General features: G+C 36.0%; 2 protein-coding genes across 2 annotated transcripts in view; one reads left to right on the top strand and one right to left on the bottom strand.

Moving 5' to 3' along the window:
* Positions 1–2: 2 nt before the first annotated feature.
* SrpRalpha (signal recognition particle receptor alpha) lies at positions 3–2205 on the bottom strand. The gene is made up of 3 exons (XM_075302925.1): positions 2018–2205; positions 1315–1959; positions 3–1255 (listed from the first exon to the last, which is right to left on the bottom strand). The coding sequence occupies exons 1-3, from the start codon at positions 2132–2134 to the stop codon at positions 173–175; spliced, it is 1845 nt and encodes a 614-aa protein (XP_075159040.1). The 5' UTR covers positions 2135–2205; the 3' UTR covers positions 3–172.
* A 2100-nt stretch (positions 2206–4305) lies between these two features.
* The window catches only part of LOC142227944 (uncharacterized), a 29654-nt gene continuing 9401 nt past the window's right edge, over positions 4306–24558 (top strand). The window contains exons 1-3 of the mRNA XM_075298185.1: positions 4306–5115; positions 14606–17761; positions 17844–23289. Of these exons, the coding sequence (XP_075154300.1) occupies positions 14674–17761; positions 17844–23289 (8534 nt within the window). The 5' untranslated portion in view covers positions 4306–5115; positions 14606–14673. The remainder of the gene's footprint in view (positions 5116–14605; positions 17762–17843; positions 23290–24558) is intronic.

Here is a 24558-nt window from a genome sequence, read left to right as displayed (position 1 = left end):
AATCACAATAGGATTGTTTTTATATTAACTAAGTATTTATAATTGTAAGATTTTTTAATAAATGTACAAAAAATTGCAAAAGTTCATAACTTAACAAAACAGAAATTATTGAATGAACTGCAAAAAACGATAACGATGACACATACATGTCTATTTGAGCGAATAGCATCAACTATTTCATGAGTGAGTGCACAACGGCATTTACATTAATCGCTTTCAAATCGGAATAAGTCTGACCAGTGCCAACAAATACAATCGGCTGACCAGTTATATATGTCATGGAAATGGCTGCACCCACTTTATCATCTATAGTATCGAATTTTGTCAGAACAATTCCATCAATAATGTGCGGATTTTCGTCAGATGAATAGTCGGCCAGTGATTGATTAAATTTAACAAGTTGATCCACTGCTTCATTTCCAACTAGAGCTTCACCAACAAAAAGTACCAAGTCGGGGTCATTTACTTTAATTAGCTTAGATAACGATCGCATTAATGGTTCATTGTCCTGCATACGCCCTGCAGTGTCTACTAACACCACATCAACGCGTGTGTCGTGGGCGAATTTAATTGCCTCCATGGCGATTCCAGCTGCATCCTTGCCATAACCCTTTTCATAAAGTTGAACCATTGTACGGCCACCATGTTTTTCGGCGGGATGAAGGGCATTCAGATGACGAGTGTGTGTACGCAGTTGTTCCACAGCACCCGCACGAAAGGTATCGCAAGCTGCAATTAAAACACTGAAATCATTTTCTATCAACCAGAAACATATCTTGGCCAAATTTGTGGATTTTCCTACACCATTTACGCCACAAAATATTATAGTGTATGGTCTATTGCTTCGCTTGGCTTCTACAGCATCACGTATGATGTCAACACGTCTCTTTGGGGATAAAATTCGTACAAGAGACGCTGTTAATGCTTCCTTAACCATCGTCGCAACTGAATCAAATGTTCCAACACTTTTGCCTTCCAAACTTGTACAAACTGAATCACAGAGCTTATGTGCAATATCCGCCGCAACATTTTTCGAAATAAGGTGATCTCGCATTTTTTCTAAAGCTGGCTGGAGATCCTCTCGAGACAAGGTTTTTCCACCGACAAAACCCTTGAAATATGATAAAATGCCCGACTTCTTTTTATTGGGCCCAACAGATTGTTGTAAATTAGACATGCTTTCGTCGTCGGGATCACTATCGTGATCACTTTCAACCTCCAAATCTCGTATGCGTCCATGCATTGTACCAACAATCTGTAAAATTATACTATGTATAATATTCTTTGTATTTTAAAATTCTACATTTTACTTACATTATTCTGGATGTTTCTGTATTGTACATCTTCTGGATTATCTTTAGATCTGTCTAACGTGACGGCGTCCTTTGAATTCCCTCCTAACTCCCATACCCTTGGTTTTTTGCCTGCCTTTTCTTTTTCCGATTTGTTTTTGCTCTCTGGAGGACTTTTCTTTCCAGTTATTTTCCCCATCATTTTCCTACGATTTTCCATTATAACATCTGCGTTAGAAATTCCAGTGTCTACAGTTGGCTTAGGGCTCTCCATAATATTCACTTTTTTACTCTGCTCCTTTTGCTTGTTGTCGTTTGGTGTTTCAATAAGAGAAGCCACAGTTTTTTTGGACTTGAGAGACTCATTGAAAGATCGCATAGCTTTTGGTGCTTTGCTAGTTTGTTTGGCAGAATTTTCTGCAGTGGCCAGGGAAGTTCGGAATTCGCGATCGAAATCATATTTTGCGGAAAACCGTTGGGATGATGTTAGTAAATCTCCAAACTTTTCCTTAAAAGCCACTTGTAAATCACTTAGGAAGCTTTCCACATAAGTTAATTTAATAACCTTTTGGTAAACAACTGCGTAGACCAGATCAAGTTCATTATCTAGTTTGAATTGCAACGCAAGGTTGTCCTCCTCATAGTATTTGGATTCCGTGCTTCGTTCCTATGTTTAATAAAAATTAGCAATGCATGTAATTTCTTTTATACGTCGTTTGACCCACCTCTAGTATAACGCTCTTGATGAGGTTATTTATGCACGGAGTTACATTTTCGCCAGTGGAATTGCAATTCCATAGGACTATTCCGCCTTTACTAAAAACGACCACAAAATCTAACATTCCTCTTATATTTTTGTCAAATAGTAAGTGACTTGTACACGTCACAATGTTGTTGTCGTGAATATAATGGATGTAGGAGCTAGTGTTGGGAAAGTAAAGAGTATTTGATTACAAGTACTCGTTACTGACTAATTTTTTGAGTACTCAATATCTTCAATACAATCCCAATAAACACAACTCTTGAAAAATGGTACAATTCAAATCCCTGCCAAAATTTTTTGAATTTGACGGCGCATCTGAGAATCCCCACCACGTCGAAAACAATCGTATATGACATCCAAAACTCATCGGAAAAGCGCCGTCACTATTAAGAAGTTGTACCACGCCAAGTTACTACAAAAAAGTATCGCATAAGTGCAATTATTAGGTGCCTTTTTAGATAAATTTAGAACGACACCAATAAGAGCCCCTTCAAACAATCAGAAAAAGTGCATTTTAAGATAGTTGTAAAAGAATCATTGTGGTCAAGTAAAACACGATTTATAAATTCTCATAAATATAACTATGTTCAGTACTACATACTGAGTACTATGTTCAGTTTTCAAGCTGAAAACCAGCTTGTTTTCACGGTTACTTTTTCAAATTAATTAAATTATAAATATAAAATGGTTCACAATCAATTCCTTAGATGTTTTCCATTCATTATTTCACAAGTCTTTATAAAAATATAATCGTCGTCATACAGATTTTTGTACTTTAATTTTTGTGTTTTGGTGAAAAATACGAACATAGTACTCACCTTAAACTCGAACTTAATACCCACCTTTAAGGTGAGTGCTATGTTCGATTTTTTCACCAAAACACTAAATTAAAAGTACAAATATATTTACCCTGCCAGCATTTCAAAGTTCCATTTCATCCTCATCGCTACCACAGACTCGTAAATGTCACCACAACCATCGCGAACTGTGATGGGGGAAGCATATCAAAAAGTACAAAATGTACATGAAAGTATTTTGCCATCACTACTGTTAGAAGAGCCATTTTATTTTTTGTGAAACGCCAAGCGCAACCAGCTTGTTATATTTTATTTAAATAAAAACGAAAATAATGTTCTGAAAACATAGATATTACGCTTAAAATTGTGAAAGGTATATGGTGAACAATTTTCGACTTTCCAAATAGAATAAAGTGATCGTTTTTCAAATATTTTTCCAGGCACGCTGTCTCCATCGAAAATAAACAAACTGGCTGATAGACGCTGCAATATGTAAATTGCTACTTAAAACTCAACATCATTGTTTTATTAATGCAAAAAATGATGTTAAATGTGATGAGATAAACCGAAAAATGTTATATTTATAAGAAATTATAAATGTTTAATCAAATCAATAAACATCTACACAATCGTGTTTTACTTGACCACAATGATTCTTCTACAATTACTTTAAAATGCACTTTTTCTGATAGTTTGCAGGGGTTCTTATTGGCGTCCTTCGAAATTGATCTAAATAGGCACCTAATAATTGCACTGATGAGAAACTTTTTCGTAGTAACTTGGCGTGGTACAACTTCTCAATAGTGACGGCGCTTTTCCGACGAGTTTTTGATGTCGTATATGATTGTTTTCGACGTAGTGGGGATTCTCAGAAGCGCCCCCAAATTCAAAAAATGTTGGCAGGGATATTATAAAATATTATTTAAAGTTTTATTAATATTTTTATTTATTAATATGTTTAATGTTCTTTGTTGAGAACGCGATTTTCTCAAATTGATTATTACCCTAATCCTTTGAAAAATATTGGAAAATTTTTGGAATTTTAGCATTTTTCAAGCGTTTGCGTTTGTTGTGTATAAATAATGCACTTTACAGACTATCAGTTATTCCGGACGGAATGTCGGTGTTTGTAAAGAATCTTGCAGTGTGTCGTATCGATACGACTTGTCGGCGATGACTAAATAATCGGTAAATGTGTTATCGATCCCATAAACATGCAGCAGTATCGATTATGCCTTCGGACTTAACTTATAATGTGCACAATATATGGGATATGTTCGACACGAGCCCTGTCGTCCGGAATAACTGATAATCTGTAAAGCGCATAACAGGCAACCTTGTTACAAGATAAATCGTACAAATAATATATTCATGATTGGAAATCTGCGGACGGCGTAAAATAATGGAATGGTCGGCTTTGTTCTTTGCTCGGATAGTCGACAATTGACGAAGGTTTTCGAGTACATAAATTCTCACTCAGAGATGGAAAAATAAAATATATTAAAAAATAATAAAGTATTTAACACTTTTAACAGTGGAGAGCACATGCAATAACAAAAAGTCTTCATAAAAATGAATTAAATTAAAAAGTGGGCGCTAGCCCTTAGAAAAACACTCGCAAGGAACTTTTGTTGAAGTCTTATTGTCGTGTTCGACTCGCCGCAACCTCTATAGTTTATAAAAATAATAGCTTAAAAATACATTAAAACACAAATACGTGCGGTGCAGATAAATCATATTAAATAGATTTTCGTGAGCTTTATACCAGGTCGATTTAAGCTTGAAGTGAATATTTAAAAAAAAAAAAATACTTGAAGTAGCTTACTCGCTCACACATTATCTCCTTTCTGAAAATGGGATGCGCCCTGCGTCCATTTGTCACGCCAAATAGTAATATACACTTAAACAGATTTGGTGAAGACAAACAATTTGAAATTTAGAAAAAATTGCAATATTTGGAGAAAACGATACATTAATGTACATAATAAATGTGAATAATCGCCAATTTTCCAATAAGATAAAATACAAGTGCATTACAAATTTCGTGAAATGATGCGGGACAAAAATGTATAATTATGTTGGTTGCTATAGCTGTTACTGCTTGGTTGTCACTTGGTTCCAATTCGGTTTTGGGAACAATAATTCTTGAAAAGGCAAAATTAGCCGTAAAGAACTTGAGTACGACTCTTGGTTTATGTATTAGTACCTCGCCATAAAATCATCCTGTGTGTCCTGTGCCAGTCTCTTGGTGCTGCTTGTGTGTGTAAGTTACTTCGGTTGTGTATTGCAAATACATTTTCAGTTTTCTATTGGTTTTGTTTACTTATATGTCGGATTAAAAAATAATATAAAAATATAACTCCTAAAAAAAATATATTTAGATTATTGCGGAATTTGTTTCCTTTTCATAATAAAATACCTCGGGCGTAGTATTTGGCAGCTTCTTAGAACCAATTTTGGTTAAAAAGAAAAATGTTTGGTATCTGCAAAAAAGTAATTTAGAACCATTGTATTGTAATGCTGTTCGTAAAGTACAAATTAGGAATGCATGAAATGTTGCTTCCAAATATTGCATAGATATTGGACCATTGGTAGATATTGAGTATAATATTAGCAATATCATGAAATCGAGCGATTGTTTTTATCATGCCTTTAATGGCGAATGAATCGAAAAATTCTGGTTCAGTAGCACGGTGGACTGAATAGTCTAAGTGAGCCTGAATCAAATCGGGCTGCCACTTTAACCTAACCTAGTGTTTCAAAGCAATGTATGCTATCTGGCGAAAGAAAGGTTTCCAGAATACTATATGTTCCGCAAATTTTGTCGTAGAACTATTTTTCTTTCTCAAAACTTTCTGTGTGAATACCAATAATTCATAAAATAGATTGTATTTGATCAGTGACTATCAAAAACTTGCGATCTTAAATACGATGCACCATTTTCTTCGATAGTACAATAATATTTCTCAAAGGACACATTGGGTTTATTTTGATCGCATGTTATTTACTGAGCATAAAATGCACTTGTTTCCGCAGTGGTTTGTATTAGCGTGTGTGTTTTAATCCCTTTTTTGTTTTAAAATAGCAAAGCAAACTTTAAATATCTTCACGGTTACTTTTTTGAATCAATTAATTTGGAAATGTAAAATGTTTCGCAATTAACGCTTTGAATCTTTTCCATACATAATTTGACAAAACTTGATAAAAATAGAGTCGCCTTCATATATTTTTTGTAGTTTTAAATTAGTGTTGTGATGAAAAAACTGAACATAATACTCACCATTATTCAAAAAATATTTTCTTATATATTTGGCACATATACACCATGTACACTCTATGACTATCAAAAACTTGGGATCTTAGAAACGATGCAGCATTTTCTTCGATAATACAAATATATTTCTCCAAGGATACATTGGTTTTACTTTGATCGTATGTTATGCACTGAACATAAAATCCAATTGTTTCCGCAGTGGTAATTGTCATTTGCAATAGGGTGGTGAATGAGTTTGGTTTAAGCTTTTTTTTTAATTAAAACGTAGAGAAGGTATATGACCTGAAACACGTTTCAAGAGCAAAATGTTATTTTTGGACGGCGAAAATCTAACATGTTTATCGCAACCATGTTATTTAATGGAAAATTATATATCTGTTATGCATTATGTTCCATGTGTACGGTTCAAAAATAATATTTTTCTCATAATACATGGGTGGGGTGACCATTTCCTAATCAGTTTTTATATTCGATTCATCGTTTTTTTCATCAATTTTTCCGATTGTATCATATTAAATGGGAGAACAAAGATAGTGATGATTTAATAAGTATTCAGCTTTGATTGGATTTCTATATGATTTGGATATTTAATGGCAACTTCAGTGCCGAATGTGCTGTCGAGCCACCATCCAAAAGGGTTGCCGCAATTCTAGATGAGGCAATTGCCAGTACAATATTTTGTTGTGAACGTATACTTGCCAAAATTAATGAAATCAGAAAAGTTTTGCCAGTACCTCCGGGCGCATCTAGGAAATAAAATCCTCCGCTTTGGTTTGTAATCGCATGCATAATTGTGTCATACGCAATACGTTGTTCTGGAACCAATTTCAGAAAATTCGTTTGAACAAATGTAACCAAATCGTCAATATTGAAGTGTGTTTCTCGTTGCAAATCACGATCGAAAAGTTCGTTTGCAGATCTATTCGGCGCATCCATTCCTAATTGTAACAGTGATTTGTTAGCGATTGTCAAGCATATGTCCTCAATAGAAACCAATGCCTTATTATAAATGTTTGATGAAAACTGAGTGTTATGATTTTGATTCGTTGCAAAAATATTACCTTTAGCATCTTTGTCCAATCCCATGTTTGCAGCAAAAGTTCGAAAATTTACAACAAACCGATAAACCAAATTTTGTTGAAATACCGTTAATAGGAGCAGAATTAATTGAGTTTTTATTATTAATTTGTATAAGAGGTTCCACGCCCCTTTGTACAATCCCGCCCATATTTGCAGCATAACTTCGAAAATTCATACCAAAGCGACAAACAAAATTTTGTTGAAATACAGGCAATAGGAAGCGAAATAATTGAGTTTTTATTTGCGATTTGTATAGGAGGTACAACGCCCCTTTGTCCGAGCAAATATTTTTTGAGCCATAAACCACCTCGGACGTCCTGAGAAGAGCGCATCGAGGAAATACAAACACACATTCATTTATATATATAGATTAACAGCCAACTGCCTAAAAAAATTGAGAATAACAATTCAAAAATTACCGAGAAGTATTTATTTTTATCATTAAAAGTTAGTCATTATAACTCACCGCAATGTAATGCAACGTGTAATGACAGCTTTACTCCTGGTAATGCCAATTGTAATGAGATGTGGTTACCTAGATTTTGCTGGGATAGTACCCACCTTAACTTGGCAAATGTTTTCATTTAACGATTTTTTTATAGCTTCATAAATCGATTTGGTAAGAGATTTTGTACTTAATTGAGTTCAAATTCAGCATTGCTATATTTTTCTCGTATGAAATGGTACTTAAAATTAATGTGTTTAGATCGTTTATGGTACTCAGAATACTTAATTAATTTAATTGTACTCTGGTTGTCTAGCAATAGATAATTTTCTTACAGTTCTTTTGATATTTATTTCATAAATCGCTTTGTCCATAATATTTGTTTCACAGCCTCGGTGGCCGCAATCATGCCGGATGTTGATTTTCGTTCATCAATATCACCTGCAAAATCTAAGTCTGAATAAGCTTTAAGATTCCATTCATCGCTTCTTGAGTAAAGTAATCCAAAACGTGTTGTTCATTTCAAATATCTTAATATAAGTTTGGCGCCATTTATATGTATTTTTGACGGATTTTGCATGTATCTGCTTAAGTATTGCACGGCATACGCAAGATCTGGGCGACTTATAATTGATAGATATATGAAAGATCTTATTCATCAGATTATACATCAGATCTTATACATCAGGATATACATCATTAACTTTCTCTTGGAAACTGTTCTTTACCAATCCTGTTTCCATGCGTGTTGAAACACTATTACAGTTTGCCATAGTAAATTTTTCCAAAACCTTCAGTGTATTGTTTTTAATAAAGAAAAATTGAACCATTTTCTAAAATTTTAATTAGAAATCCAAGAAATTTGTCTATCCAACATTCTTTTATTTCAAATTTTATCTTCAAATGTGTTAGTAGTTCATTAGATAGTTGTTCATTATTGTATACTGATATTCCACCGTCGACGTACATTGTGATTATAATGTTGGATTCTTCTACATTTTTTGATAAACACGTAAGAGTCCACAGCACTTGCTTTCATTCCAAAATCGCTTATTATGGTGCAAAATGTTTCATTAAATAACCTTGGAGCTTGCTTTAATCCATATAAGCTGCGTTTAAGCATACAAACTTTGTATGTTCACGTATCCTGGAAGCTGGCTCATAAAAATAAAGTTTCTTCATATGCCCATGGTTCTCTCCTATTACAGATAGAAATATTAAATTTATACTTATCTTCTTCTTTGGCTTCTGTCGCAAATTATATCTTGTACATTCGGCAATAGAGTATTTACGTTTATGCTTCAGTAAATAAATCACTCCTGTTTTCATCAGCTTCAGTCATGTCTTCAGATCTTCCATTTCCAATATCCAAATTTTGTTCCTCATCTTGACGAAACTGTCTCTCTTGATCCGTAATACTTGGCCTTATTTCTTCATAATGTTCCATATGTTAGTTATTTTTACCTCATCTATGAGGTTCTCAGTTTATTCTTTCTCAATTGACAAATCCATTTCATTGCAAAACATCACGCCTCTATAAATTCCAATATGTCTCTCCTTTGCAATGTATATATGTATGCAATTTTCCTTGTCTGTGGATTGATTTTCCGAATCTGCTACAAAATTGTAACTCTTCTTCATATTCAATTCAAAAAGATTGTCGTTGCCTCAATAAACTCGAAAACTTCCATGTTTGATTGTATTTGATATATTTTATCCGTGGATGAGGTCGCGGAAATTAAATTTATCTTGAGATTTGAGACGAACAAAACTTTTAAGCAATTTTTTCTCTGTATCCTTGTTGCCCTTCTAATAAAACATCAATATTGCCTTATCAAAGTGCATCTAAAGTTGATCCGTCTCCAATTTCTTTGTTTTTTAGGACTCTTTAAAAAATCTAAAATTGGAAAACCATTTTCGATTTGATCTCATGTGCGCTATGATGCACCAGAATCTATTATCCACTTAACATTTATTTGGGAAGTGTTTGACCCAATATTGTCACGATTGGTACAAACATAAGCTGATTCGTTAAATTTTTTAAATTGCGCTTATCTTCCGCATATAACGTCGTAAGCACCTTAGTTATTACCAAAAACCTTGGAAGATGAAGATGGGAAAATGGCAGCAGGGTATCAAACCATTGACGGCGTTCGATGCAAACGTGTCGCTTATGATTTTTTGTTCCACAAATTAAACTAAGAATAAAAAGAAATTTATATCAGGGAATGACGTAGAACAATCGGTCAAAAGTTTCTCATTATTATTTACACAAAATTTAACATCATTTGTGAGTTTTTAACAAAAAATATTGCAAATAAAAAACAAGTAAGGAAAGTCTAAAGTCGGGCGGGGCCGACTATATTATACCCTGCACCACTTTGTAGATTTAAATTTTCGATACCATATCACATCTGTCAAGTGTGTTGGGTGCTATATATAAAGGTTTGTCCCAAATACATACATTTAAATATCACTCGATTTGGACAGAATTTGATAGACTTTTACAAAATCTATAGACTCAAAATTTAAATGATAGACTTTTACAAAATCTATAGACTCAAAATTTAAGATGGACTAGGGTGGAACACAATGTTAGTAAAAAATATGGGAAACATTTAAATCTGAAGCAATTTTAAGGAAACTTCGCAAAAGTTTAGTTATGATTTGTCGCTCGATGTATATGTATTAGAAGTTTAAGAAAATTAGAGTAATTTTTTCAACTTTTCGACTAAGCAGTGGCGATTTTACAAGGAAAATGTTGGTATTTTGACCATTTTTGTCGAAATCAGAAAAACATATATATGGGAGCTATATCTAAATCTGAACCGATTTCAACCTAATTTGGCACGCATAGCAACAATGCTAATTATACTCCCTGTGCAAAATTTCAACTAAATCGGAGCAAAAAATTAGCCTCTGTGGTCATATGAGTGTAAATCGGGCGAAAGCTATATATGGGAGCTATATCTAAATCTGAACCGATTTCAACCAATTTTGGCACGTATAGCTACAATGCTTATTCTACTCCCTGTGCAAAATTTCAATTAAATCGGAGTAAAAGATTGGCCTCTGTGGTCATATGAGTGTAAATCGGGCGAAAGCTATATATGGAAGCTATATCTAAATCTGAACCGATTTCCACCAAATTTGACACGCATAGCTATAATGCTAATTCTACTCCCTGTGCAAAATTTCAACTAAATCGGAGCAAAAAATTGGCCTCTGTGGACAAAGGAGTGTAAATCGGGCGAAAGCTATATATGGGGCTATATCTAGATCTGAACCGATTTGGATGATATTTTGCAAGTTTTTCGAGACTCATAAAATATTCGGATGTACGGAATTTGAGGAAGATCGGTTGATATACACGCCAATTATCACCAGATCGGTGAAAAATATATATGGCAGCTATATCTAAATCTGAACCGATTTTTTCCAAAATCAATAGGGATCGTCTTTGAGCCGAAACAGGACCCTATACCAAGTTTTAGGACAATCGGACTAAAACTGCGAGCTGTACTTTGCACACAAAAATACATCAACAGACAGACAGACGGACAGACAGACAGACAGACGGACATCGCTAAATCGACTCAGAATTTAATTCTAAGACGATCGGTATACTAAACGATGGGTCTCAGACTTTTCCTTCTTGGCGTTACATACAAATGCACAAACTTATTATACCCTGTACCACAGTAGTGGTGAAGGGTATAATGAACGAACGTGTATGTATCGAACACCGTAAATGCAACTTTTGATATGACGTCGCCCATTTTCCAATCTTCCTTTTCTATTGTTTTTGGTTATTACCAAATTTTCGGTAATAAATTCTTCAACCGCTCTGCAATATCTTCAATTCTTGCAATATGTGTTCCAATGTTATCTCCTGGTCTTTTTTGAATTTCATAAAACTGCTACTGTAACAAATGTACATCTTATTGACTTCCGTGAAATTTTGCCCTGCATTTATTTATCTATAGATGCAACTATTACCCTTTGCGCCTTGATATCTGCCACTCCCAGTTCTGCAAATTGTTATTGCCGTCCCCGTCACCAGCAGTCATAACCGGTTTCCTGTACAAACCATCTACAACCATGAAGATATCCATTGATTTCAGAACAATACATATCTGGAACTTTCAAAAAGACAAATTCTCAGTTCCATGTAATTTCCTTAGGTTAGGTGGCAGCCCGATGTATCAGGCTCACTTAGACTATTCAGTCCATTATGATACCACATGGGCGAACTTCTCTCTTATCTCTGAGTGCTGCCATGTTAATTCCATGTTAAGCTCAATGACAAGGGACCTCCTTTTTATAGCCTAGTCCGAACGGCGTTCCACATTGCAGTGAAACCACTGAGAGAAGCTTTGAAACCCTCAGAAATGTCACCAGCAGTAATGAGGTGGGATAATCCATCGCTGAACAACTTTTTGGTGTTCGGTTGAAGCTGTAATCGAACCCAATCAATGCAAGGCGGACATGCTAACCATTGCACCACCGTGTAATTTCCTTAATTTGAACTTTTCTTTTCAGCGACTTGACCAATTTACAAATGTTCAAAATATGTCAATAATTTTAAATAATTAGTAATTATTTTTTTTTTCTTTCTGAATTTAATTTCGAATTTAGTAGTGCCTCATTTGTATAAAATAGTTTTCTGTTTTTTGGTTCATGTTATTAATAAAAATAATTAAATTAGTAACATTTTCGTTGAGGGTAGTATGAAATAACTTTGAATGTAGTAATATTAATAGTACTACAGTAGGTAACGGATAAGCACATCTCATATAAGAAAAATCACATATAAGGAATTGTAGCAAAACCACCATTTCTTTTTTCTGTGTTTTGGTGCGAACAATTTTTCATATAAAAAAGCGTGTATAGGAAAGAACTTATAAAAGGACGAACCACACAGATCAAAATCCCATTATAAAAAGATTCTATAAGAATTTTTTATGTGCCGAGATTTTTAGTTTTGTTTATTTTATTATATTGAAGTGATTTAATATCCTTTGTTACTTTTTTTTTATTTTAAGATTGTTTTAAATCATAGCTAAGCAGTTAGCGAACTAGTGGTTTCACAAAAGGCTATAAAATCACATTTAAAAAGTACATATTGACTGAGTTTTTTAAGTTTAGTTTAATTTATTCTATTTTTTCAGATTGAAGTTATTAATTTTACCTTTTTGTAATAAAAATATTTTAAAACTATAAACGGAAATTTTGTTACTTCTTTCTAAAAGAGATTTTTGTGTAGTATATTCCTATAAGAAAGAAATTTCTTATATAAATGTAACAGGTTGGCTGATAAGTCCCCGGTCTAACAAAGAAAAACACATGGAACTGAGATCAAAATTCGTTTTTTATTATTCAACATAGTTCCCTTCAAGAGCGATACAACGATTATAACGACCTTCCAATTTTTTGATATCATTTTGGTAGTACTCCTTCGGTTTTGCCTCAAAATAGGCCTCAGTTTCGGCGATCACCTCTTCATTGCAGCCAAATTTTTTCCCTGCGAGCATCCTTTTGAGGTCTGAGAACAAGAAAAGTCGCTGGGGGCCAGATCTGGAGAATACGGTGGGTGGGGAAGCAATTCGAAGCCCAATTCATGAATTTTTGCCATCGTTCTCAATGACTTGTGGCACGGTGCGTTGTCTTGGTGGAACAACACTTTTTTCTTCTTCATATGGGGTGGTTTTGCCGCGATTTCGACCTTCAAACGCTCCAATAACGCCATATAATAGTCACTGTTGATGGTTTTTCCCTTCTCAAGATAATCGATAAAAATTATTCCATGCGCATCCCAAAAAACAGAGGCCATTACTTTGCCAGCGGACTTTTGAGTCTTTCCACGCTTCGGAGACGGTTCACCGGTCGCTGTCCACTCAGCCGAATGTCGATTGGACTCAGGATTGTAGTGGAGGAGCCATGTTTCATCCATTGTCAAATATCGACGGAAAACTCGGATGTATTACGAGTTAACAGCTGCAAACACCGCTCAGAATCATCAACATGTTGTTGGTTTTGGTCAAATGTGAGCTCGCGCGGCACCCATTTTGCACAGAGCTTCCGCATATCCAAATATTGATGAATGATATGACCAACACGTTCCTTTGATATCTTTAAGGCCTCTGCTATCTCGATCAACTTCATTTTACGGTCATTCAAAATCATTTTGTGGATTTTTTTGATGTTTTCGTCGGTAACCACCTCTTTCGGGCGTCCACTGCGTTCACCGTCCTCCGTGCTAATTTCACCATGCTTGAATTTTGCATACCAATCAATTATTATTGATTTCCCTGGGGCAGAGTCCGGAAACTCATTATCAAGCCAAGTTTTTGCTTCCACCGTAGTTTTCCCTTCAGAAAACAGTATTTTATCAAAACACGAAATTCCCTTTTTTCATTTTTTTCACAATAAGAAAAGTTGCTTCACAAAAGACGCACTATCTTACAAACTAATTGACTTACAGACGTCAAATTTTGACACGAATCATTTGAAGGTTGGTACTATATAAAAATAATATGCATTTAATACTGGCGACGCCATCTATGTGTCAGACCGGGGACTTATCAGCCAACCTGTTATATGCTTATAAGTTTTTTTTTCTTATATGCAATAATTGTTTATAAGAAAAATTGTATGTATGCATGTATGGAAATAAACACCATTAACATATTTACTTACCATAAAACTATACGTCATACTAATAACTGTTTTTTTTAGCTGTTTTCTCATGCAAGTTTATTATTTATATTATTATTAAATATTTTTTATTATTTTTATTTTCCCAATTCTGAATCATTATTTTAGCTTTATTTCATGCAATATTGTTATTTTTTGTCCAATTTTATTCACTATTTAAATGCTATTAATTTTAATTTAAAGACAAATGGATATAAATTTAATTCATAAATGTCAACATTTTTCTGTCATTTTCAGATGTTGCTGCCGAATGCGTTTTTATTTTGTAAGATTTTTACATTTAAATATAAAAAAAGACTAGAAACATGTCTCGATTCGGCCTACGTAGTGCATCTGATGGTCTTAAACAAATAGAGGAAAAACCAAATCGGAGAAAAATTTTCAATCCAGTGTCTTTGGCAATGAAAAAGACCACACAACAAAAAGATGCTAAATATGTGACGAATATTAAAGATGAAGCTTTAATTGATGATATAAAAATCGAAATAGACGATGTAGAAAAAATTTCGGATACGGTAGATGGACAGCCTAGTAATAAAAATATGAACGACTGCGATGATGATGACGACGATGATGACGGAGAAGTTGAGGATATATGCCAAAATTACGGTGGACAATTTCCATCGTCATTTAAAGGTAGTCTTATTTGCAGCCTACCTTTAGAGCGGATACACGATGTTCTACAAAAGCTAAATTTGACAAAAGATAAAAATTCAAAACCGACTGGCGAAAATGATGATGTCGACGAATCTTTGGATAATGATGATGAAGATGAAGACGATAGCAATACACCGAAACAGTCGACTTCTACAGTAAAAAATCTATGTTTATATTGCGATAAGAAGTTCGCATCTCATAAAATGCAATTGAAACATGTGGAAAAGTTTCATTGCTTGCAACAAGATCGTCGTTGCAGCGGACGCAACTCTCAGTTACAGCAAACACAAACGCCAAGAAAGCGTAAGCCAGCTCTGGGGTCCCAAATCTTTACCGGATGCACATTTTGCCCCAGAGCTAAAGGCTCTCCACAATCAGTCATGTTACCGGCTTCAGATTTGAGCGCTTTATTTTTGCATTTGTCCGACATTCATGCTGATAGATATTTTGGATGCAAAATTTGCATTATGCGATTCCAAAATATTGCGAAACTTTCCAAGCATATGGAAATTGTTCATAAAAGTTTGTCATTTGCCTTCGACGAGAATAGTAGCAAGTCAAAGGACAATGACACAGATTCTCCTGTATCAAACGAAAAGCCATTGGTTGGCGAGAGAAATAAAGTTTCATTAAGGCGACAACATCGATCTCAAAAGTTATTAGGTGCCACTACAAGTAATGTAGGTAGTAGTTCTACAATAACTCCTGGACAAATTACTACTCCCATTACACCAAATACATCGGTAATTGGTGCAGAAGAACCAATACTATCCCGCTTGGGCCTTACTCAAAATCGTTTACCGAATAATCGTAAAGGTGTGCGCTTACGTAGGGAGAAGTTAATTCCAGAAATGCTGCTGAAGTCCGAACAGAATCACCAGCCATCACCAAACTATTCTCACACTCTTACTACCTCTTCGTCATTGGCCTCTTCTACTTGTTCTCCAAAATTGCGTGGAAAATCATTAAAAACCGCCAGCGGTCTTTCTGGCGATCCTTCATCAGATGTGATTTTTCGTGTGCCGACCCGTAACGATATACTTTCATGTGTTTTTGATGATAATTTTTATAAGGAAGTCGTATCGAATGTGCGGAATAATTTACTTTTCCACTTAGATGGAAAAATAATGGGAAATACATTGCAATATCTTGATTCAACTACTATGCGCAATACAATTCAACCTCAAATACGTAGTACACTAGTTAAAAGTCCCATAGTTATAACGTCTGAAAGTGAGATCCATGCAGCAACAAGTTTGTCTGCAATAACCGCATTTCCCACGCTATTAACTGCTGAGCAATTTGGAGGAGATGGTAATTCCTCCAAAATTCGTCGACCGCATACGAAAAACTCTTGGAAGTGGAAATGGGACAGTGTTAAAAAGTTCAAATTGGTAAACGAAGGTGGAAAGATCGTAAAGAAAATGAAACATCCCATGTTAGGTTTGCGAGATCTATCCAAGTTGGATATGTGGACACAATTGACAATGCGACAAAAACATGAAATGCAATCTCAACAAACAAGCCAGGCCAATGACGACGATAACTGGTCAATCACAGAATTACCTAGTGACCCTTCACGTGAGGAAAAGCAGCGGCTTAATGACCAACTTAATATGATATTAGACATGCGTCTTCTTCCACACATAATATTGGAGCAAAATGAGCAAGCCATTATTAAGTTGGAAAACGACGAATTCGGTATAGGCTCTGCTCAACCAATCGCCGAAGATTCTGGGGACAATTTCATGGCACAAACGTTTGCCGATGAGAGCTTCCTTTCTATGTTAAATTTACTGCCAAGTGCCGAGTCTAGAAAGCAGCGCATGAATATTGTCCTTAGCGGTGAATGGGCTCGACCTAGATGCTATCTCTGCATGTGCTGCGGGGCAAAGTTTGAAAAATTAAAATCCTTGGAAGAGCACAAAATGTTTCGACACTCTCAGATACTTTCTACCCATTATGAGGTCGTGGGTCGCGAATTGTTGAATGGAAACCTACTTCGACATTTGTTCCTGCCTAAGAAAGCACTCAGTCGATATGCTAATGATATGGGGAGCAGTAATCTTATCTATACGGGGGCTGCTCGTAGGCTTTTTTGGCATAAGAATGAAACATTGGTTAGAGAAATTGCCAATAATGAAGAGTCCTCGGATAGTTTGCAATCCATGCTTAATAGTTGTACAACAAACTCTCTTAGTATTAAAAATAGCAGTAGCACAGAGGACTGTGAAGCTGATACAAAAATTACCCCACCGACAGCTTTGGGTTTAATAGCGAGTAACACTATTGTTGTTTCTCCTACGCACAGTATTCAGTCGAGCAGTTCATCCACTTCTAGTGTTGTAAAATCGAATATGAAGTTACAAAACACAACACAATCGCCAACTATAACCAACACGCATGTCAGTGGCAATAGCATCTATGGAGGCAATGGGTGCTCCAAATGTGGTCGCAAATGTAATGGTGTCCTCGATTTATATCGTCACATGCTCGATTGTTCTGGAGATTATGTTTGGTCATTGGCGAAAAAGCGGAAATATCGTTACTATTGTGGATCCAAAAAGCGTAGACCCTGCAATAAGCATAGTATATTAGAGTTAAGGAAAAATAAATCTACAATTAAGCCCACTGCGAAACTATCAAATGTCCCAAGCGAAAATACCGAAGACGGCCCAAACACATCGATCAATTTTACAAAATCGAAAACTTCCCCAAGGCCAAGACCCAGTGATGGTAAGTTCGGCTATGTAAATTCCATAAATATAATAAATGTGTGTAATAATGTTTTTTTTTTTCTTTTATCTAAATCTTTTAGCCGAGTCCATTAAAAAAATGTTGGAGAATCTACCCCCAAAACGAGTCTGCAAAAAAATATTTCCTGCTGTAAATAAAACAAAGAAAAATTTGAAACCTAAACTTTTGGCCAAACATAAAATTTACAATAGCCTTAGAAAGACTAGAGTTCGACAAATGTCTCAAGCCGCTAAGATATTATCTAAAACAAAGTCACAGCTACAAAAATCAAAACAGATGACAACTCGATCGGCCACAGCATTGTCCATTCCTACATCAAGCAAACGCAAAAATACTCAAAAGAAACCAGTTAAAATTTTATCGGGTAAAAATGGAAAATCTAAAGGCATAGAGAAACCTCCCAGCAGCCCAGTCGAGAAGGAAGAACATTTGAACGAAGTAAGGGTTAATATCAAAGTTGAGTCAATAAAACCATCATCGGAAGGATCTGATACTGTGGGTCAGGACAATCAATGTACAACGATTGAGACATCAAGCAATATGGAGAATTTGAATAAATCGCTACACGGAGATAATGATAACAATAAAGTATCTACGGAGGCTGGGACCAACAGTGTTGTCTTGCCAACAACCGTGGCATCTTCTTCTGGACCCTTTTTAGATACAAGTCAAAGTGAAGTGCAAATTATTCCGCCTATCGCAGACAACGATCAGTTAGAAATTGGAGGCAAGAAAGACATCAATACGACAAACCCTGCCGTATTACCAGTTGATTCAGACCGGAATGCATTAAATAGCAAGAACGTTAAGCGAAGTAAGAGAATAAGTGATTGTATTGCTATGCTAACGGGAAAACTAGAACAAAAACTAAAAACCGAACAAAATGTTTCCACTCCAAAAGTTGTTGGGGTAAAGTCAGATTTTAATCGTTCGGTACCTTCTAATATAACACAAAGAACACTTCCCAAACCATCGATACCTCCTGAAGTACTTCCTTTTCCAACTGCCACTACAATAACACCAGCCATACTACCCGTGTTGCCCGCAGCAATACCTCCGGCAATGCCTCACGTATTACAGTCATCTCCGCCATCACAAGTATTTCAAGATAAATTGCTACCTTCACCTATGATTTCCGATAAATTAGAGTGTCATTCGGCAGATAAAGCAACAGCGCTGAAGAAAACACCTAAACGAAAAGCAATTTCAAGACGTATTGTTAAAAATAATGCTATGAATGAAGCAGTAAGCCCTATTCGATCCGTAGAGTGCAATATTCCCCCATCGACCTCAAATACCATTGAAGTTTCGGCGATTCCCAAGGAAAACCTTCATCAAACTGTACTTCCTAAAAATGGCAACGAACAAATGAAGACTTTGCCGCAGACACAAAGTACAAAGGCCACGGATATTGCATTCATTCCGGTGGATGGAAAACTTGTCAAAACATTTCCATCTTCTGCCGTAGGGCCACCATTGCCTCCTATTTTGCCTTTAAATAGTCAGCAACATATCTCCAAAGTCCCATTATATATGCCAATGGAAAATTTGTGCGCACCACAAATTGCTACTATTCCATCATTGCCACTACCACTACCTATGCCAATACCACCTCCACCTTCAATACATGCGGAAAATATTGTACAACCGCCAGCAGGTGTTCACGCCATCACTGCTGGCCCTAGCGCATTAAGCCTATTACCACCGAGCGCGGCAATACCTCTGATAACAACTTTACCACCGGCGCATTTGCCAGGGCCTTCTCCCGTAGCACTGCCTTTAGCAAGTTTTAGTATACCTACTGTAACGGAACCCCTAAACTTATCGAGCTCATCGAAAAACTTGCAAAAACAAAGCCAAGACCTTTCATTCTCGAATCGCAATAAAGGCTGCGGCATTCCAGCGCGTCGTCAAACAATTTGTGGGTTTGAAGCGCGAAATTTTCTTATGTTTGATGAAATGGAACCACTTGATCTTTCCAAGAAACCCCGTCAAGAAAAGAATTCGCCATCGTCTGTTGCAACTGTTTTACCAAAGACTATTGATATGTCATCGATTTTGCTTTCTGGACAACAACCCAATTCTATAACTACAATACCAACCATGGATGGTTCTTCACATTTACCTATGCCAGTGCCACCGTTAACGCCAGAAGCTTTGCTAAACAAGCCGTTCTATTCAAACTTGGATTTGTTGAGAATACCGCAAGTAAGAAATCCCGTTGTAGGACAAAATACGCCTACAGTTTCGGAACCAACGCCACCGCCTCCACCTGTACCAGTCCCGCCAATTATTTCCGGTAACGTACCGATACCAAAACCCATCGCAAAAAAACGAAATAAACCCTGTATAATTACAACGACTGCAGCCACTATTATACCTGCTATTCCCATTGAAAATCAAGCCAATACATCTCAAACTGCGATAAAACCTAATGTGACCAAAGAACCCCCCATATTAGCGCACAAAAAAGAAGGCTCCTTAAAAGGGAAAAATACGCGTATGGACGAGGAAGTGATTAACCACATTGATGATGCTATCAATTCAGTTATAAATGCGGTCAAGGCTAGCATAGACAGCGAAGAAGCAGAAAAGTCAACCCAAGAACTGATCTCAACTTTGCCAACAAGCTTACCGAAGACAACGGACGATATGATGGTTAGTAAGGAATCTGTTGGTGAATTTAAATATCTCTCGGCAGCCAGGCGTAATGTGCGTTCCAAAACATTAGATTGCCGCCCGGCAGCATTGTGTAAACTGAATTCCACAACGACAAATTCTGGTAATCAATTCAAAGAGGAAGTTGTTAAAACACAGCCCATTATTGCCAATGTTGTTACACAAGCGGTTCCGGATGATGCAAGTGGTGGTCATCACTTAGATTGTCCGCCTGCATTGAAAGAAAACAGTAACTTAAATGATTGTAGCATGCTTTCGCAGAATGTAAACAAAGTTGCATCAAATTCTATAAATGATATTCCGATAGTGAAACAAACTGAGCCACAGGAAATAGACAATAACATAGAATTGGTTACAAATATTATAAGTGACAAAATAACAACCCCTAAGAACATAGTCCAGGGAACTTTGGTTGAAGTGGATGATGTAGCACCCCAAACTATTACCTCGGTAGTAGAACGAAATGAATGTACTAAAGTTCCGGATATGGGTGTTTTAGTGGAATCAGACGCACAAGTTACAAATCCCCCTCCAGCTACCAATAGTATTTTGGACTTGGAGCAAATGAGTAATAACAACAATACATCCTCAGGCTTCCATAGCTCTGCGCAATCGGATCATCAAACATCTGTTATGTCTGCAACTACAACATCCGCATCAACATCGATGGTGGTGATGGACACAAAGAAGAAACAAAGACGCCGCCGGAAAAACGAATTAGCTGCCATAGTAGCTGACCAGCTTTTGGAGAGTTTTAAACTTGATAAGGCTCGACGAGACAATTTAAAGAAATTGGAAAATTTGGCATATGAGAAAAGCGAAGATCTTCTTTTAACTGGAATGCTCCTTATGTCCAGTACAAAAAGAAACGTGACATCTTCTTCAACTACTAATAATTCTCCGGCTACAGCTGCACCGGTCACCACCGATAACAACGAAAATAGCGGCAAACGCTCTAGTAAATCGCAAACTAATTCCCAAATATCAAAACCGACTAATGCCTCCACATCAGCGGAAAACAAACTGCCTCCTAGCAAGAATGAAGAAACAGATAAAGCTGTTGCTGAAAACTTAGAAGTCAGTGATGGCAAGAAAAACAATAAACGGAGGCAATGTCGTCGCAGAGGAAAAACGCTCGATAATGAAAACATTAGTAAGTTAAAGTCATCACTAGAATCATTTTCAATAGATATTGAACGGCAGCTCTCGGAGTATGAAGCGAAAAATGTCAATGTCTTCAAAAACGTATCAGGGAATGATGTTTCCAAAACCCAAACCAATTCGAAATCACAATTATCGTCGAATACAAAAAGCAGCGTAATTCTCAGGCCTAGCATTCTCTCAATGACGCTAGAGGCAAGCGCAAATATCGATAATGCACAAACGGGCAAGTCTATCGCTCCAGCAGTCGTTACAACTGAGTCAAATAAAACTGTAATATCTAGTCGAGATCCCCGTCTGAATAAGAATATTCATAAGGAAGGAGAAAATAATTGTGAAAAATATGCTGAAAATAAAACCGCCACACCTTCACAAAAACCTTCAAAGAGTCCCGAGGAAATTGGAGATCTTGACGAAGATAACTATCTAACGGAAATTGCAAAAAATGTCAATGCCAAAATTATGTCAACAGAAAATGAAGAATTCGCATTCAAAGATGATGGATTCGAAATGGCCAATGACATGGGCATGGACGATTCCAATAGTAAATTCTCTAGACCGCCAACATCAATGAGTGTGCGAAGTGCTCCTAATTTTAATGACGACCGTTCCAATTTCGGTTCTGTATGCGATGAGAATACTAATACTGAAGTTATGGATATGGATTTGGATGATGAAATGAGTGTGTACACAAGTTACTCGCAAGATCTGGGACGTGGACGTGGGCGTAGAAGACGACGAAGACGTAGCATTTTGCTTACACGTAAACCTAAAAAGAGAGCTTCAAGTCGTGATCTTTCCTCTGAAAAAATCGAGTGCATTTTATGCAAAAAAGTATTTTACAGCGCAAATTCCTTGACGAAGCACAATATGACACTTGCTCATGTGTCGAAGGTTTCCGAACAAGAATATTTACTATCGAAGTCTCTCATCAATAGTTCAGTCAATTTGAATCAAAATAATACGCCTGGTACATTAGGCCCATATGCCAGAAGATCAACGAGACGAGCAACAATATCCGAACCACCCATGCATATGCAAACCGATGAACTTATTGTTTTCAATCCAATGCCTACTACATCGAATCAAGCATTATCAATGAATCAAACACACTTAACGCCTAATCCAACGCCCTTTAAACCTTTCATAAGCCATGAAGCACCAGTTGAAGGTAAAAAGGACATTCCATCCACTTCAGAAGTTGTTGAAACTCCAAAAGCTGTTCATACTCCACAAATAACCAAAGATATTCCAGATAATGATTACGGCGATGGTAACAACGTTAATGTCGTCAATGCACCGTTCAATGGCAATTCCCGCCTTAATCTTAATCCAGATGAACGATTATTCTTTGAGTGTTGTAATATTTTAAAAAGTGCCGAAACTCCACGCATTAATAATGCCATTGTACCCGAAGTAGTGGAAGAGTGCAATAACATCAATACCAACTACGACAATTATTCATTTAGAGCACAAGATAAGCCATCGCCAGTTCAAAATAATTCGTTACGATCCGGAGTCACACATGTAAATATGGACAATACCATAAGAAGTGGCGTTGGTATGACTCCAATTGGCAACGTAACAATTCCTCAAAATCAACAACCATCCCTGGATCAATCGACCTATACACCTAATTGCTATAACAGACCGATACAAGACAATAGGTAAGTGAAATTCTCAAATTTTAATTAAAAAAGTTTGAATATGGGCATTTGTCAAATTTATATATTTTTTAGCGTCCAATACTATATAGGATATGTGAACAGTTTTTCTTTATTTTTCAAGCGGTCGCGTGTACCACATGAAAGTATCAAAAATAAAATTTCTGTAGTACTTATAACGGGCAACACACCTGAACTGTAAATTTCTAAGAAATGGAGATAAATAACCGTTAAGTTAATTTAGATATAGTTATTTCATAATTCCATAGCAGCCCGATGTATCAGGCTCACTTAGACTATTCAGTCCATTGTGATACCACAGTGGTGAACTTCTCTCACTGAGTGCTGCCCGATTCCATGTTAAGCTCAATGACAAGGGACCTCCTTTTTGTAGCCGAGTCCGAACGGCGTTCCACATTCCAGTGAAACCACTTAGAGAAGCTTTGAAAGCCTCATAAATGTCACCAGCATTACTGAGGTGGGATAATCCACCGCTGAAAAACTTTTTGGTGTTCGGTCGTAGCAGGAATCGAACCCACGACCTTGTGTATGCAAGGCGGGCATGCTAACCATTGCACCACGGTTGCTCCCAAAAAAAAAAAATATTAAATTCTTATTTTCTTCACAAAGCCAAAATTGTGCTCATATCTGGCGAACATAGGGTATTTGTATGCAGTGAGGTACACATTGTAGATAGACGTTATCGGTTCAGGCTTTGATATAGCTTTGATATGTCCCCAATTTGACAAATATATATTGATATACAACTACGTGCGGCGAAAATTTTAAATTTTCTATAGAAATAAAATTTTGGCAAAATTTTCTATAGAAATAAAATTTTGACAAATTTATCTATAGAAATAATATTTTGACAAAAATTTCTGTAGAAACAAATTTTAGCAAAAATTTCTATAGAAATAAAATTTTGGAAAATTTTTTTATATAAATATAATTTTGGAAAATTCTTCAATAGAAATAAAATTTTGGCAAAATTTTCGATAGTATTTCTGGGTAAAATATTGTATAGAAATATAATTTTGACTAAAATTTCTATAGAAATACAAATTTGGCGAATTTTTCTATAGAAATACAATGTTGACAAAATTTTATATAGAAATAAAATATTGACAAAATTTTAGAAAACAGTCAAAACAAATGAAGATTGAGGAAGCACGCTCAAAATAAGTCAACTGCTCTCAAATCGATGATTTGACTTTGGCTAAGGAAAAGTGATATTCCTGAAAATTCGTTTAGGCAAAGTCGATTATCACC

This window comes from Haematobia irritans, chromosome 3 (assembly GCF_050003625.1).
Source record: "Haematobia irritans isolate KBUSLIRL chromosome 3, ASM5000362v1, whole genome shotgun sequence".
In the NCBI taxonomy this organism is placed as follows: domain Eukaryota; kingdom Metazoa; phylum Arthropoda; class Insecta; order Diptera; family Muscidae; genus Haematobia; species Haematobia irritans.
Note: the sequence above shows the minus strand (reverse complement) of the source record. Positions and strands in the feature narration are given on the sequence as shown.

What these genes read in the sequence shown, in the direction of transcription:
- SrpRalpha (XM_075302925.1), bottom strand. Translation starts at nt 2,134, where the DNA reads ATGTTAGATTTTGTGGTCGTTTTTAGTAAAGGCGGAATAGTCCTATGG. An exon ending in TCAAGAGCGTTATACTAGAG is followed by an intron (nt 1,960 to 2,017) that starts GTGGGTCAAACG and finishes TATTAAACATAG; the next exon opens with GAACGAAGCACGGAATCCAA. An exon ending in ACAGAAACATCCAGAATAAT is followed by an intron (nt 1,256 to 1,314) that starts GTAAGTAAAATG and finishes ATAATTTTACAG; the next exon opens with ATTGTTGGTACAATGCATGG.